This window comes from Carlito syrichta, unplaced genomic scaffold (genome assembly GCF_000164805.1).
Source record: "Carlito syrichta isolate Samal-C Ts95f unplaced genomic scaffold, Tarsius_syrichta-2.0.1 Scaffold305775, whole genome shotgun sequence".
In the NCBI taxonomy this organism is placed as follows: Eukaryota; Metazoa; Chordata; class Mammalia; order Primates; family Tarsiidae; genus Carlito; species Carlito syrichta.
The window spans coordinates 258510-270492 of record NW_007249871.1 but is presented as its reverse complement, the minus strand read 5'-3'; the positions used below and the strand labels follow the sequence as shown (position 1 = coordinate 270492).

Genomic DNA, 11983 nt, shown 5'->3' with positions numbered 1-11983 from the left:
GGGGCGTGGGGCACCTCTACCCTCCCCACCTATCCCGGCGCGCTGGGGGCGCGGGTTGGAGGCGCTGGTCTTTTCTGCCTCAACTTTGGGGCCCTTTGCGGACTGAACCCGCCCGCCCTGCTCTAGCCCCTTATCGGCCGGGGTTGTTGGAAGGGGCTTGTGTGGGTCTCGTTGGCGCCCTAGCACAATGTGGCCACCTGGGGAGGGAGCGCACCCTGTTCTGAGCCCCTGCCTGGGCCCAGCACCCCAGTCACACGCCTGTGCAGCATGCGCGCACACAGCCATACACAGCCATACATCTGCACGCATCACCCACAGGACGTCAGCGCATTGGCCCAGAGACACTCCTGCTGGTCGGTTCACATCCTCAAAGCAGGGTCTCGTGGAGACGGGTATCCTGAACTAAGAGTACACATGCACCATACGTCTCAACACACGCACACGAATCCTTGGGCTCACACAGGCACATGCTTGCATATCTGTGCACATACACATCCTATATCTGGAGTGTACCTGACACCTACTACCCACTTACTAGTGTCTTTCAGAGACTGGATAATCTTCTTGCTAACAGGTATATACCTGGGCACACGCCAGCTCACAATACATAGAACTGCCCTCACTTGCACAGAAGCTCTCAAGAGCCCAGGCATGCTCAGAGAAGCCAACCATCCTCTCTTCCCAAGGATGTCCAGGCTTTCCCACCTGCATGGGAGAAGGGGGAGGTGAGCTCTGGACCCTTTCACAGGTGCAGGCCTTTCCCCATCCCCTCTACTCCATTCTATTACCAGGGAAGGGAGCTCATCGCCATGGCAGCGCCAGATTCTTGGCCACCCATTGGCTCCTTGGTTGCTATGGGCTACGGGGCTGTCTCTGGGCCCCTCCCGAGAGGCATGTGTGTAAAAAGGGTGCTGGACCGCTAAGGTCCACTATGTTATCGCCTTTCCAGGTGTGCATGCCAGTGGGTGGCAGGATCAGACTCAGGACCTTCTTGTAACACAGCTTGCTCTTGGGAAGGTGCCTGATACCAGTCACTGACAGAAAATCGTTCTGACAGGGCTCTTCTATGAGTCTGTCCAGACAGCAGCCCAAATGGAAACCAGCTAAAACCGCCCAAGGCTTGTTAAAAGCAGATCCTTCTGCAAACAGGCACCTGCCACTGACCTGGGAATTCAGGGTTTCTCTTGAAAATTGCTGTTGCCTCTAATCTCAGCTCCTGTGGGCACTTCAGGGCTTCCCAGATTGTTTTGGGTTCCTCCCCACCATCACTACCAACATACCCACACATGTGTGCGCACACAAGTCACCCACAGGGTCTCACATGGATCAGGGGAATGTTCCCATCAGGAGACTGGGACTGTGCCAACTCAGAAGAGCTGCTGTCCCAGACAGACATCTGGGCTGGGGGCACAGGTAGTTTCTGGAGTATCCTGGCCTTTTTTGGTACATGTGGGCTGGGGATCTTCTAGAAGACAGTGCAGCCCCATGGAGTATCATTAACCCTTTCTAGCCACCCAGCGGAGATGCCTGGGCGGCGCCCATGGGCTGAGTAGGCTCCAGTGCTCTGGAAGTAACTATGTGGAGGTACAGATGGGAGGATCGTGGCTATAGACTGAGGAGGGTGGGAGAAGGCAGCACTAATGGCTGTGAAGATGAGGGTTGTTTAGGATCTGGCAAACTGGAGGTTGGGCCAGGCCAGATCATGGTTCCAGGGAGCCCAAGACTAAAGCAACTTGTAGAGTGTGTGGGTCTTAGAGAAAGCCTGCCTCAAACTTGGATGACTTAAGCCTCCTCCTGGGAAAGGGGGCTCCAGGGAGGTAGAACTGTCTCTGGGAAATGACTGGGTTTCAGCAAGTGCCCAGGGCACTGGCATTTGCCTCAGCCCAGGCCCAACTACTGCTCCCCACCCCAATTCCTTTACTGGACCCTCACTTAGTCCTGGAGCCCAGAATTCTGCTACCCTGGAAGCCTGTGCTGGAGGAGCAGCTTGGCACCCTTGTGACCCTGCCTGTTTGCTTTCCCTGTTCCTCTGTCACCCTGCCTCCTTGATCTGTTGAGGAGGGGGTAGGTGTCTAACTGGAGGCGGGGTGTAGTTAGAAGCTGCCAGGTTGCCCCCTGCCGAACTGGTGTCTTTCTCATCATGCACTGAGTCTGGGAAAGCATTTGACTTAGATGTAGACTTCCAAAATGGAAGACCTAGGCTGTGAGGAGATTCAGATTGCTTCTTGTCTTAACTGGGCTTGGGCTGCTGACTGCAGTCAAAGCCACATGCTCTGATCACAGAGAAAACTGGGGCAGAAGACAGACAAGGCATTTTACTTGCAGATGGGAGTGGGGGTGGCACGTGTGCTCATGCTTCGCCTGGCATGAGGTTTCCCTGATGTCACAGCATGTCAGAACTGGAATGTGGCGCTTGGTTTGGGTTAAAGTGGTTGGCTGGCTTCTTGCTAGCTCTGCTGGTGAGGGTTTTCCTCCCTCTGAGATGGTTGTGCTTTGTATTCCCTGGGCCCAGCTTATTTTCTTTGAAGCAAAGATAGTTGATGTTAATCTTCTTATGGGTAATTTTGGCTCACTTTATAATGACCACGGATTAATCTCACATTCTGACTTAGAGTGGAGTCATTTCCTTTATAACATTTAACAATTGGAATACTTTTTGCCTTTTTTCCTATTACTATTGATGATTTCCATTTCTGCCAGTTTCTCTTTACCTGTATTCTTGAGGAATACTAACTGTTCTTAACCTTTTATACATTGTAGGTAGAGCTTTGAGAGTCAGGAAGGACTGAGGCCCACAGGTGTATTGGAGGCTCAGATTGGGGGGATTGGTGGCCGGCCCTGTCCGCAGTGCTCTTGCTTTATGGTCCTGACACCACTGCCTGGTGTTTCCCTTACCAGGTCATGAACTTCTTGAGAGCAGGGACCTTACTTAGTTCCTGGCTGTGTTTTTGGCATGACCCAGCATGGACAAAATATCTACCTCTGAATCAAAGTGGCATCTTCAGGTAGCCTTTAGGGCTTCTTGGGCTTTCCTGGCCCCACACCTGGGTTCAAGGCACACCCGAGGTCTCCTATCATCATGGGGCTTCCTGGAAGGCACACTGTAGGTCACAGAAAGAGACTCTCAGGCTGAAGAGGCCCTGAATTGGTTCTCTGAACTCTTTCTGTGGCATCACTGCCAGTCGGCCTTCCATCAGATGACTATGACTTGTAGGGAGTTCTTCCTTGTGTTGAGCCTGATGGTGCCTCTGGGTTCTCCTTCCTCTGGACCCTTGTGGACCCTCCTGCCACTTCCTCACTTAGCTTTCTGAGGAGCAGATGACTACTGATTAAGCAAGACTCCTGACTCTTTCAGTTCTTCTGCTAGATTTAGCCCCAGAGGTTGCCTGGACACTCAGGCCCACCACTTCACCTCTGGCAACAGCTTTATACCAGCTCTCTGATTTCTTTCTCTGATTTCAGAGATCACCAGCTGTGGCTCATGGCCCCTTTTGCCTGATTAAGCATTAGAATCACCTATGGCACTTGCTTTAAAGAAGAGTGCAAGGTGGGGGTTGATTCTGGGCATGTTCACTGGCGGTTCGGAATTACCGAGTCAGGGCCTAGGGCACTTAGTGCTTTTAATGCATCTGGTGAGTTTGGGAACCACTGGCTGGAATGGAGATAGCCTATCCTGGGAGGCTGGGACTTCTGTGAGCATGTGGTTCTGTCCCTCCTGGAGCTGCCCCCGTTCCCTCCGTGTTCCAGTAAGCTGCTAGGCAACAGAAATCACAGATCTGGACTTGCCTGGGTCTAGCATTGGGCACAGGGTCACAGCCAGACACCTGGGTGGCCTTTCCTCCTCTGACAGCCTACTTTTCTGATTTCCTGGGTCCAGCAGGGGCAGCTTCCACTGGGACTGAGGGGAAAGAATGAGAGTAGGAGGGGAGGGTGAAGTGGGCATGGAAAGTGTTGGGTCTGTGCTTAGGTTCTCCTGACCCATCGGGCTTCTGGTTAGCACTGGTGGAGTAGCTGGAGTATGTAATGTGGAGTCTGAGAAGGAAGTGGGGAGGGGGCAAGCTTTCTAAATATGTTGGCCATGTATGCTTTTCCAACCCACAGGAGAAGTGCCCTTGTGCCCCTGCCCCCTTGCTGTTAATTGTGGTTCAATTCCCAGACATCTGCCAGGGGACAGTGAGTAGATATAGAGGGCCTGGCTCCCCAGCAGGTGAAGCCACCCCATTGGCTCTGGGCAGAGTAGATGGATTGGTGGACACTGCAGACTGGGTTTCTCTAACCCTTGTGAGTCAGTGGCTGGTGCTTTTCTGAGCCTCCTGGTGTGGCCCCCAGCAGGAGGTGCCCATGATGAAGAAACCGCCAGGATTAGCTAGAAGACTCATCTATCAGCGCCATGTCTCCTGGCGGGGCTGCAGCTGGCAGCCTGGGCTTGGCAGTGATTCCAGAATTGGAGCTGGAGTCATTAAAAAGCCGTTCCCGTCTCCTTGTGTGGTTATTGTTTAGTGTAGCCTAGAACAGTGCCCATCAGAAAGAGGCAGGCTGGGGAGGTGTTGGTGAGAAAGGAAGATGCCCTAGGAATGGTGCTAGGGTAGAGATGAGGAGGCAGGGCCCTCTGGATGGGGGCGGAGCGGGGAGCTGGGCCTGCTGAGGATGTGAAGGGAGCTTTGGTTCTGCTCTCCCTGGAGACAGCCTGCACTGTTGTCCTTGTTCTCCACAACAGCCACTGTGTGCGGGGATTCCTTGTTATTCACCATGGAGAGCTGTTGCATGCTTGGGTCTATTGTCCCTCGCAGGAACACCCACCTGGTACACATGCATCGCTGTTAGGATTATAGTCCACCTTGTACCCTTGAGCTCTCCTAGAAATGCTGCTTTCTCAGGAGGCTGGCTCCCTGTGTGTGTTGTGCCACCCTCGGAGCCTCCTTGTTTTGGTGCTTTTGTGGTAGGCCCTTCTGGCAGGTCCTGCTCAGCCAGGCACATTTCGCATCCAGGACGTGTGCAGGTTGCTTCTCCCCAGCTGCCATCCCCTTTCCTTCTGTGTACACAAACATGCCTGGTGGCGAGTGAGGTGGCAGTTGACTCTGGGTACTTCCGAGATATCTGAAGTTTCTGGAATTTCTTCAGAAGCCCAGCCCTGGTATTCATCCATCTTTCTCTGACTTTTTCTGCCTTTCCACCTGTAATCTCACCCGGTAATCTGTGCTACTCAAGCCTTTGGCTTTTTATCATTATCCCCCCTCAGGAAATGGAGGTGAGGACAGAGGAAAAGCAGCCTCGTGTCCTGGCATAACTGTGGAAAGTCGGTGGCAGTGGGATAGTGGCCTGTGGTAGGGAAACGTCCTCCCTGCATGGCTAAGGGCATTCAGGGGCACTGGGCAGTGAAACCACCATGGCTGGAAACACCTTTTTGTCAACTGAATAGCCACTGTGACCCAACATTTCCAGAGGTGGCATTACTGAAGTGGGCCTTACCTCTCAGCTGGATGTCCCCTTTTCTAAATGACTCTAAATAACATCAGCACCATGGGAGGCACCTTCTTTGTCTTGCTCAGCCAAACCCAGTGCTGGGGATGGCCCAGATGACTGCCCCTGCCCTGGCACTGCCCTCTGATAGTGTGAGTGCCTTGAAAGCTGTGGAACAACTTCTCCCGCAGACACAAGGAGAAGCCAGCACTGTTTTGTGGAGGTTGCCTAGGGGCTTCTGTGGCCAGGCCACCGGCACATGACTGAGGTTTACAGGCTGCTCAGTCCCAGGCACAGAGCTTGGCAGGCAAAGCACAGATTCCGTTGCTCCCGGCAATGGGTACCCTTGTCCAGAGCCTGCGTTCTTCATACACATCCTAGAAGGAGTGAGTGTGCCCTGCTTGTGCAGCTGACCCTGGTGGACAGCGCTGTTTGAGTCTGACCCTTTGAAGTCAGTCTGTGAGCAGATGCAGTGACCTTGGTTATTCAGTCAGGCTATTGACCTGAGCTGCAGAGACACTGGAGAGTTGTAGCCCTTTCAGGCTTGGCAGGGCCCTCAGGCGTTTTGCTCATTGTGGTCCCTGAGCCCCTTTCTTCAGAAGTCCTTGCTGCGGTCCTCCAGCCTAGGTGTGTGCCTTCCACAGTGGGAGGCTAACTGTCCCAGCCACCTTGGAATTGTAGGGTTCTGGCGATTCCCTCAGAGAGCCTTTAATGCAGCTCTGCCCTCTCAGGCAGGTGAGCTGTTTAAGGGACATATAGGTCAGTGGTTGTTCTAGCTGGAAAGGGCTGGCTGTCGGGAAGAGGGTGGAACGCCTTCACCTGTTCTGTGTCATTTGACTGCATCTTTCCCCTTACGTGCTCTCAATTTTATGAAGATCGAGGCCCAGAAACATGTCTCTTGAGCACTGTTTTCTCCTGTGCTCTGGCAGCTAAGGATTTGGTGGATAGGATGTTTTGTGCACAGCCCTAGATCACAGTGGGGTCTCCTCTGCCATGCAGAGCAACCCATGGGTATCAAGAAAGGCCTTCCCAGATATCTAGTATGTAGGGCTGTTGCCAGTTAAAATAAGCACAGTCCTGTTAGGCTATGGCCAGGGAGGTGGGTGAGTGAAGCCAGAGATGGGTGGTCTGTGAAATGGACACTTCCTTCTACCCTCTGACCAGCTCCCTTGGAGACAGAAGTAGGTCATGGTTGTTCCAGCTGGAAAGGGTTGACTATCAGGAGGAGGGTGGAAATGGCTTCACCTGTCCTCAGGGTGACTTGACCGCATCTTTCCTGCTTACACGCATGCTGTACTCACCCTCACACATGCATGTCCACTTCTCCATGGGTGGCTGCATGCATGTGTGCACACGCAGGCAGTCGACTTGCACACAGTCTCACACATATCAAATGCACTTAGGCATGCCTGTGCAAGTACCCGCACACAGGTCTGGTTCAGAGGCTGACTCCAGAACAACTGGGCCAAGGTTGCCTGGGGCTTCCCAGAGCTCAGATCCTCAGGCTCCAACTTCACCCATGCAGCTATCCTGACTTTGAATTTACAGAATTGGGGCCTAGGTCTCATGCATGTGCCTTGGGCTAGCAAGACAGCTATGGTTTAAGTTACCAGCTCCCTGCTTGTGCTCTGCCTTCCTGGGAAGTGGGGTCAATTAGGTGAGATGAGGCTGCCTGTCCCAAAACGTGTAGGGCTCAAGGATTGGATGTCCCCAGGGCTGCCTGTGCCATGTCTGTGGCTAGGGAAGGGCCTGGTGGCTGGTTGCTGGACGGTGCATTGACTGATGTGTTGTGTTCACCCTGCAGACATCTCCACACAGTCCAAGCCCTGCCCTGGTCTCTTAGAGTTATTCTCCCAAATGCGTAGGAGGACGCTTGGCCCTCCTTAAGTGGGGAAGGGGAGTGGACAGTGTCCGCACCTCCACTCTGCCCACCTGGAAGGCCAGGAGTTTGCTTTGAATGGATAGGGAAAGAGTCTGCCCCAGAGGACTCAGTCTCCTCCAGAAGGGATAGAGAGAAGGAAGGGAAAAGTTGGTGAGATCCCCATAAGGAACTGGAGGGAGCAGACCCCTGGGTTTGAAGCCCTTTCTTGGGCCTGGCTTGTGGCTGATGCTTCTTGATGGGTTCTTTTAGATCTCAGTCAAGCCTGGCCCTGCTCAGAGGTCTGAGGGGAGGGTCTCATCCTGTGCTTACCGGGGCCAGGCTGGCTGGGGATTCCTTGGGGCATCAGCATTCCTAGCAGGAGATAAGCTCCCAAAGTGGCAGCTCAAGCCTTTTTGCCTCAAATTGGTTCTAAGATGGCAGCCTCCACCAAGTGGGCTCACTGAATCCCAAGAGCCATGATGGGAGGGGTTTAAGGGACCCAGTTGTGCTGGGGGTGGGCTCTGGGATATACTGTGGCACCTAATGGGCAGACCCTGAGAACCCCTCTTTCTCTCTGCAGTGTCTTAGATGATGAGGGCAGCAACCTGAGGCAGCAGAAGCTTGATCGGCAGGTGAGTGGGCCAGGGCCAGGTGACAGGGCAGAGGGGCAGGGCTGTTTATATTCCCTAGGTGATCCTGTCTGATAGGGAGAGGGTTCTCACCTGGAAGAAGAGAAGTATGTGCTTTCCTTTACCAGCTCAGCATTAACCCCAGTACATGGGGCATCTGCTAGGCAGGCAAGCTGGGGTGACTGCAGTTGGAGAGCTGGATGTCTGTGCTGTGATCCTGCCAACGCAGCCAGCTGGGATTTACCTCTTTCTTGGATTCCAAGTCTCGGAGCACCAAGGACATGGGCCTTGGCTCAGGCTGGGCTGTAAACCCCAGTGCAACTTCCAGCCAAGCAAGCGGGATGCTATCTCTGGTCCCAGTTGGGGAATCCCTCCCTCCTGGTAGAGGCGGTGGGTCTGCCACCCTCTGTGCCTGCCCTGTGCCTCTGCAGAGGGCCCTGCTGGAGCAGAAGCAGAAGAAGAAGCGCCAGGAGCCCCTGATGGTGCAGGCCAACGCAGACGGGCGACCCCGGAGCCGGCGGGCCCGGCAGTCGGAGGAACAAGCCCCCCTGGTGGAGTCCTACCTCAGCAGCAGTGGCAGCACCAGCTACCAAGGTACACCTTGTCTGCTGCCCCAGGGACAGCCAGCCCAGGATAGTCAGGAGACCCTGCACTGTGGCTTCATGTCCCAGCACTGCTTTGGGGAGTCCCTCAGTGACTTCCTGCCTACCCAGGTGGGTGAGGGCTGTTCCTGTCAGGGTATGCCCAGGCTGAATATGGCTTCCAGCCCAGGCAGACAGCTGAGTGAGCCAGGCAGAGGGAAGCTGGGACCTGTAGCCTTGGGCTCCTGCGTATGCTCAGGTTGTCGCCTCTTGAGTCAGGTGCTAGGGCTAGGAGGCTAAAACTTGACAGATCTGGGAGTTCAAAAGTCCAGGTTTCTGTTCCAAAGTATTTCACTGAGGGCAGGAGGCAGCTTCTGAGTAGACAGCCCACCCATCACCAGTGTCCTGCCTCCTGCGAGCAAGCCATCTCAACATCCTGCCTCAAACCAATGAGGTTTCAGGACAGACACTTGTTTCCTTCTCTTCTTGATCTCCCTGTGTCCTTAGTCTGCCTGGTTTCTGACGTGCAGGCCTCTGTCTCTGGCTCAAGACTCCTTAGAGCCATCCTTCCACTCTCCAGTTCCCAGCAGAGCCCACATGGGAGAATCTTTGCAGCTTATCCCAAGGAGAGGATGGCTTCCTTGCATCCCTTTCAGGACCCTTTCTTCTGCTTTGGTTAGGCTAAGAGGTCTCTCTGAGCTTGAACGAGGGACTCAGACTGAGTCACCACTGCCCCCTGCTGGTGCTGGTAATCCAGGCAGCTACCTCATCAAATAGTAACTAAGAGGATTGTGGGCATCTGGCTTTTGCACTTGGGAAGACCTTAGCCACCATGATGCTCCCCTCCTTCTGTGGCTTCTTTATGGCCTAGTGCTTCCAGCCACAGAGGACTACTGGTAGTAGCCTTACCTCGGGGCTGCCCTTTTTCCTCCTAACAGCTGCCCATCTCCCTGCGCCACTGTGTCGCAGGTTCTTCTCTCTGTTATTCGAACTTAGCCTTTAGCTCCCTGGGCCCCCTTGTCTGTGCCTTGGCGGGCAGTGATTGAGTCTCATTGGCCTGGTGCCCAGTGTGTGACTTGGCACACCGCACAAGCTCAGTCCCTTCCGTGTGCACGCATGCCCTCTGAGGAAACTCAATTCATTTCTACTACCAAAGGCTGTCTTTGGGCCTTTGCCAGTGGCTGAGCATAGTGCTGGGCACTTCACCTTCCCATTTCATCCTCACAGTAACTCATTTTCCCATGATCGATAAGGACAAGGCCCTGAGGGGCTCAGCCACTTGCTCGCGGTACGCTGCTAGTGAACAGTTGGGCCAGACTCAGAACCCGGGGCTTTCAGGCTCCAGATGATCTTCCTACCATGCTGTGTTGCCTCCCTGATGAGAAACTCCTCCAAGGTAACTCCCCTGTGTGCATGTCAGTTCAGCACCCTGGGCCATACCTAGTATGCCAGGACTCTACTTGAGAGGCCCTCAGAAAAGGGATCCAGGGGTATCTCAGCACAGCTGCCTCAGGGACACAGCCCCAGATGCTCCTCACAGAGCTAGCCCTGGCTCCGCCTTCACTGGCAGCCTCCTCCCCCACTTCCTCTGTGCGCACCGTCCCGAGGGTGGTGGTGGTGGTGCCCTGTAGGGAAGGCAGCTACTGTTCTGGGTCCTGCGGAGCCTGGCCTGCTGTCCTGCAGCATCACAGCCGCAGCTCTGCCAAGCCTGGCACCTGGCTGAACGAGGCTGCACATGGGATGGGAGTCTGCATCCAGGACTGTATGCCCGAGAAGCCATTGATGTGCAGTCATTTTGGCAGGTGCTTCTCAGCAGCTGTGTTCCGGATGGTGCCAGGGCTTCAGAAAGACTGCGGGAGAAGTAGTACCTCTAGGGAGAGTGCAGGACTGAAGTCAGATTACAGAGTTTCTGGTTGTGCCACTACCAGTTAACCTGCTCACTTGTGCATGAGGACAGGTCACTTACCCTTTCTGGTCTGTTTTCTCCAGTATAAAATGAGGAAAATTCTGTCTTAGGGTTTTGAAAATTGAAGGAGAGCCATGGTGTGGTCCAGGTCTAAAATCAGCTGATTGCTATTCCCTACTGAGATGCCAAGCTGGGCCAGGCCGGGCTTCCAGGGGCCTTCCCCACAGAGGGAATTTGGCTTCTGGGAGGTGCATACTGCTTCTTGGGCCTGGTCTTGTGCAACTCCAAGTGTGGTGGATGTTGAGACGGCTTCCTCTCAGGAGGGTAGGACACTGGGGGCGGGGAGCAGGCTGTCTGCTCTTAGGAGCTGTCCTGGGAGGCTGCTGCATACACATCTGGCCAACCTGGAAACTGGTGTTTCTAAGACCACTCCCACTCCACCCACAGTATTAGCAACTTCCTGCTCTGCCCTCTGCTGGCTTTTGGTGTTAAATACAGGGGGATCGTTCCAAGAGGAAAAGGAGGGAGTTTGACTCATCAGAACTCAGTTTATCCTGGTAAAGTTGCTGACCTATTGGCTGTGCTTATTCATGTTACACATTCATTCATTTCTCAAGTATATATTGAGCCTACTTCGTGTGAGGCCCTGGATTACAGGCTGTGGGTACTGGATGAGCACAAATGGGGGTGGTTCCCACTTTTGTGGACTTTACCATCTAGGTGGGAACACAGTGTTAAGCGGATGGTCAGAGGTGTGCTTTGTGGAAAGAAGCCAGGCTCCATGAGCGGACGATAGCACCTGCTCTGACGGCTTCCCTCGGAAAGAGACACCGGAGCTGAAATATATAGGAGCTGAAATATATAGGCCGAGGGGAGTCTACCCCTCAGGAGGGCAGTACTGGCAACAGGAACAGCTGTAACAGGAGCCCTGTGGTGAGATGGAGTCCAGGGCGTGTAGGGCACTGAGAGAGCCTGGTGTGGCTGAAGCTCTTGGTGCTCCAGAGGTGAGGAGCATGTGGAAGCAAGAGAGTGTTGGTCTTCATCTTAAGAGCATCAGAAGCCATTCAAGGATGTTGAGCAGATTGAGGTTCTGCCAAGTGGAGAGTTTGGAGGCCACCAGCTGTGATCCTTCGAGACTCACTGTTGGTGTGTGTGGCCCCTTGTATTCCAAGCTGTTTTTCCTCAGAATACAAGGGGCTACACATCCCACTTCCCATGGGCTTGTCCCCTCTGGGCCCCTGCCAGGTTCCTGGAGTGCTTGTCCTGGTTGTGGTCTCTTCCAGATCATGCCGCCTTTGTTCTTTCTCCCCTGTCTTCTCCTGCCCCTGCCTTGGCTCAGAACAGTTAGCCGGCCCAGAGCTTTGATTGCTCTGCTTCTTGGCTGCTCACAGCTTTGGCTTGGCTGTTGACTTGATCACACTGGGCTGGGGGTGTGGCCTCCTTCCACCTGGGCCTGACCTGGGACCTTTACCTGGTAGAGATGAGTGGGCCTGGCTCTGTGGGCCCAGGAGGTGGTGCAGGGCTCTGGTGGGGCGATGGGGGGGGG

At 54.3% G+C, this 11983-nt stretch overlaps 1 protein-coding gene across 2 annotated transcripts in view; it reads left to right on the top strand.

The window, feature by feature from the left end:
• Nucleotides 1-11983, top strand: part of TUB (tubby bipartite transcription factor) — an 87732-nt gene that overhangs the window by 66380 nt on the left and 9369 nt on the right. For both annotated transcript variants that reach the window (XM_021714787.1, XM_021714786.1), the window contains 2 exons: nucleotides 7902-7953; nucleotides 8382-8544. In XM_021714787.1, the coding sequence (XP_021570462.1) occupies nucleotides 7902-7953; nucleotides 8382-8544 (215 nt within the window). The remainder of the gene's footprint in view (nucleotides 1-7901; nucleotides 7954-8381; nucleotides 8545-11983) is intronic.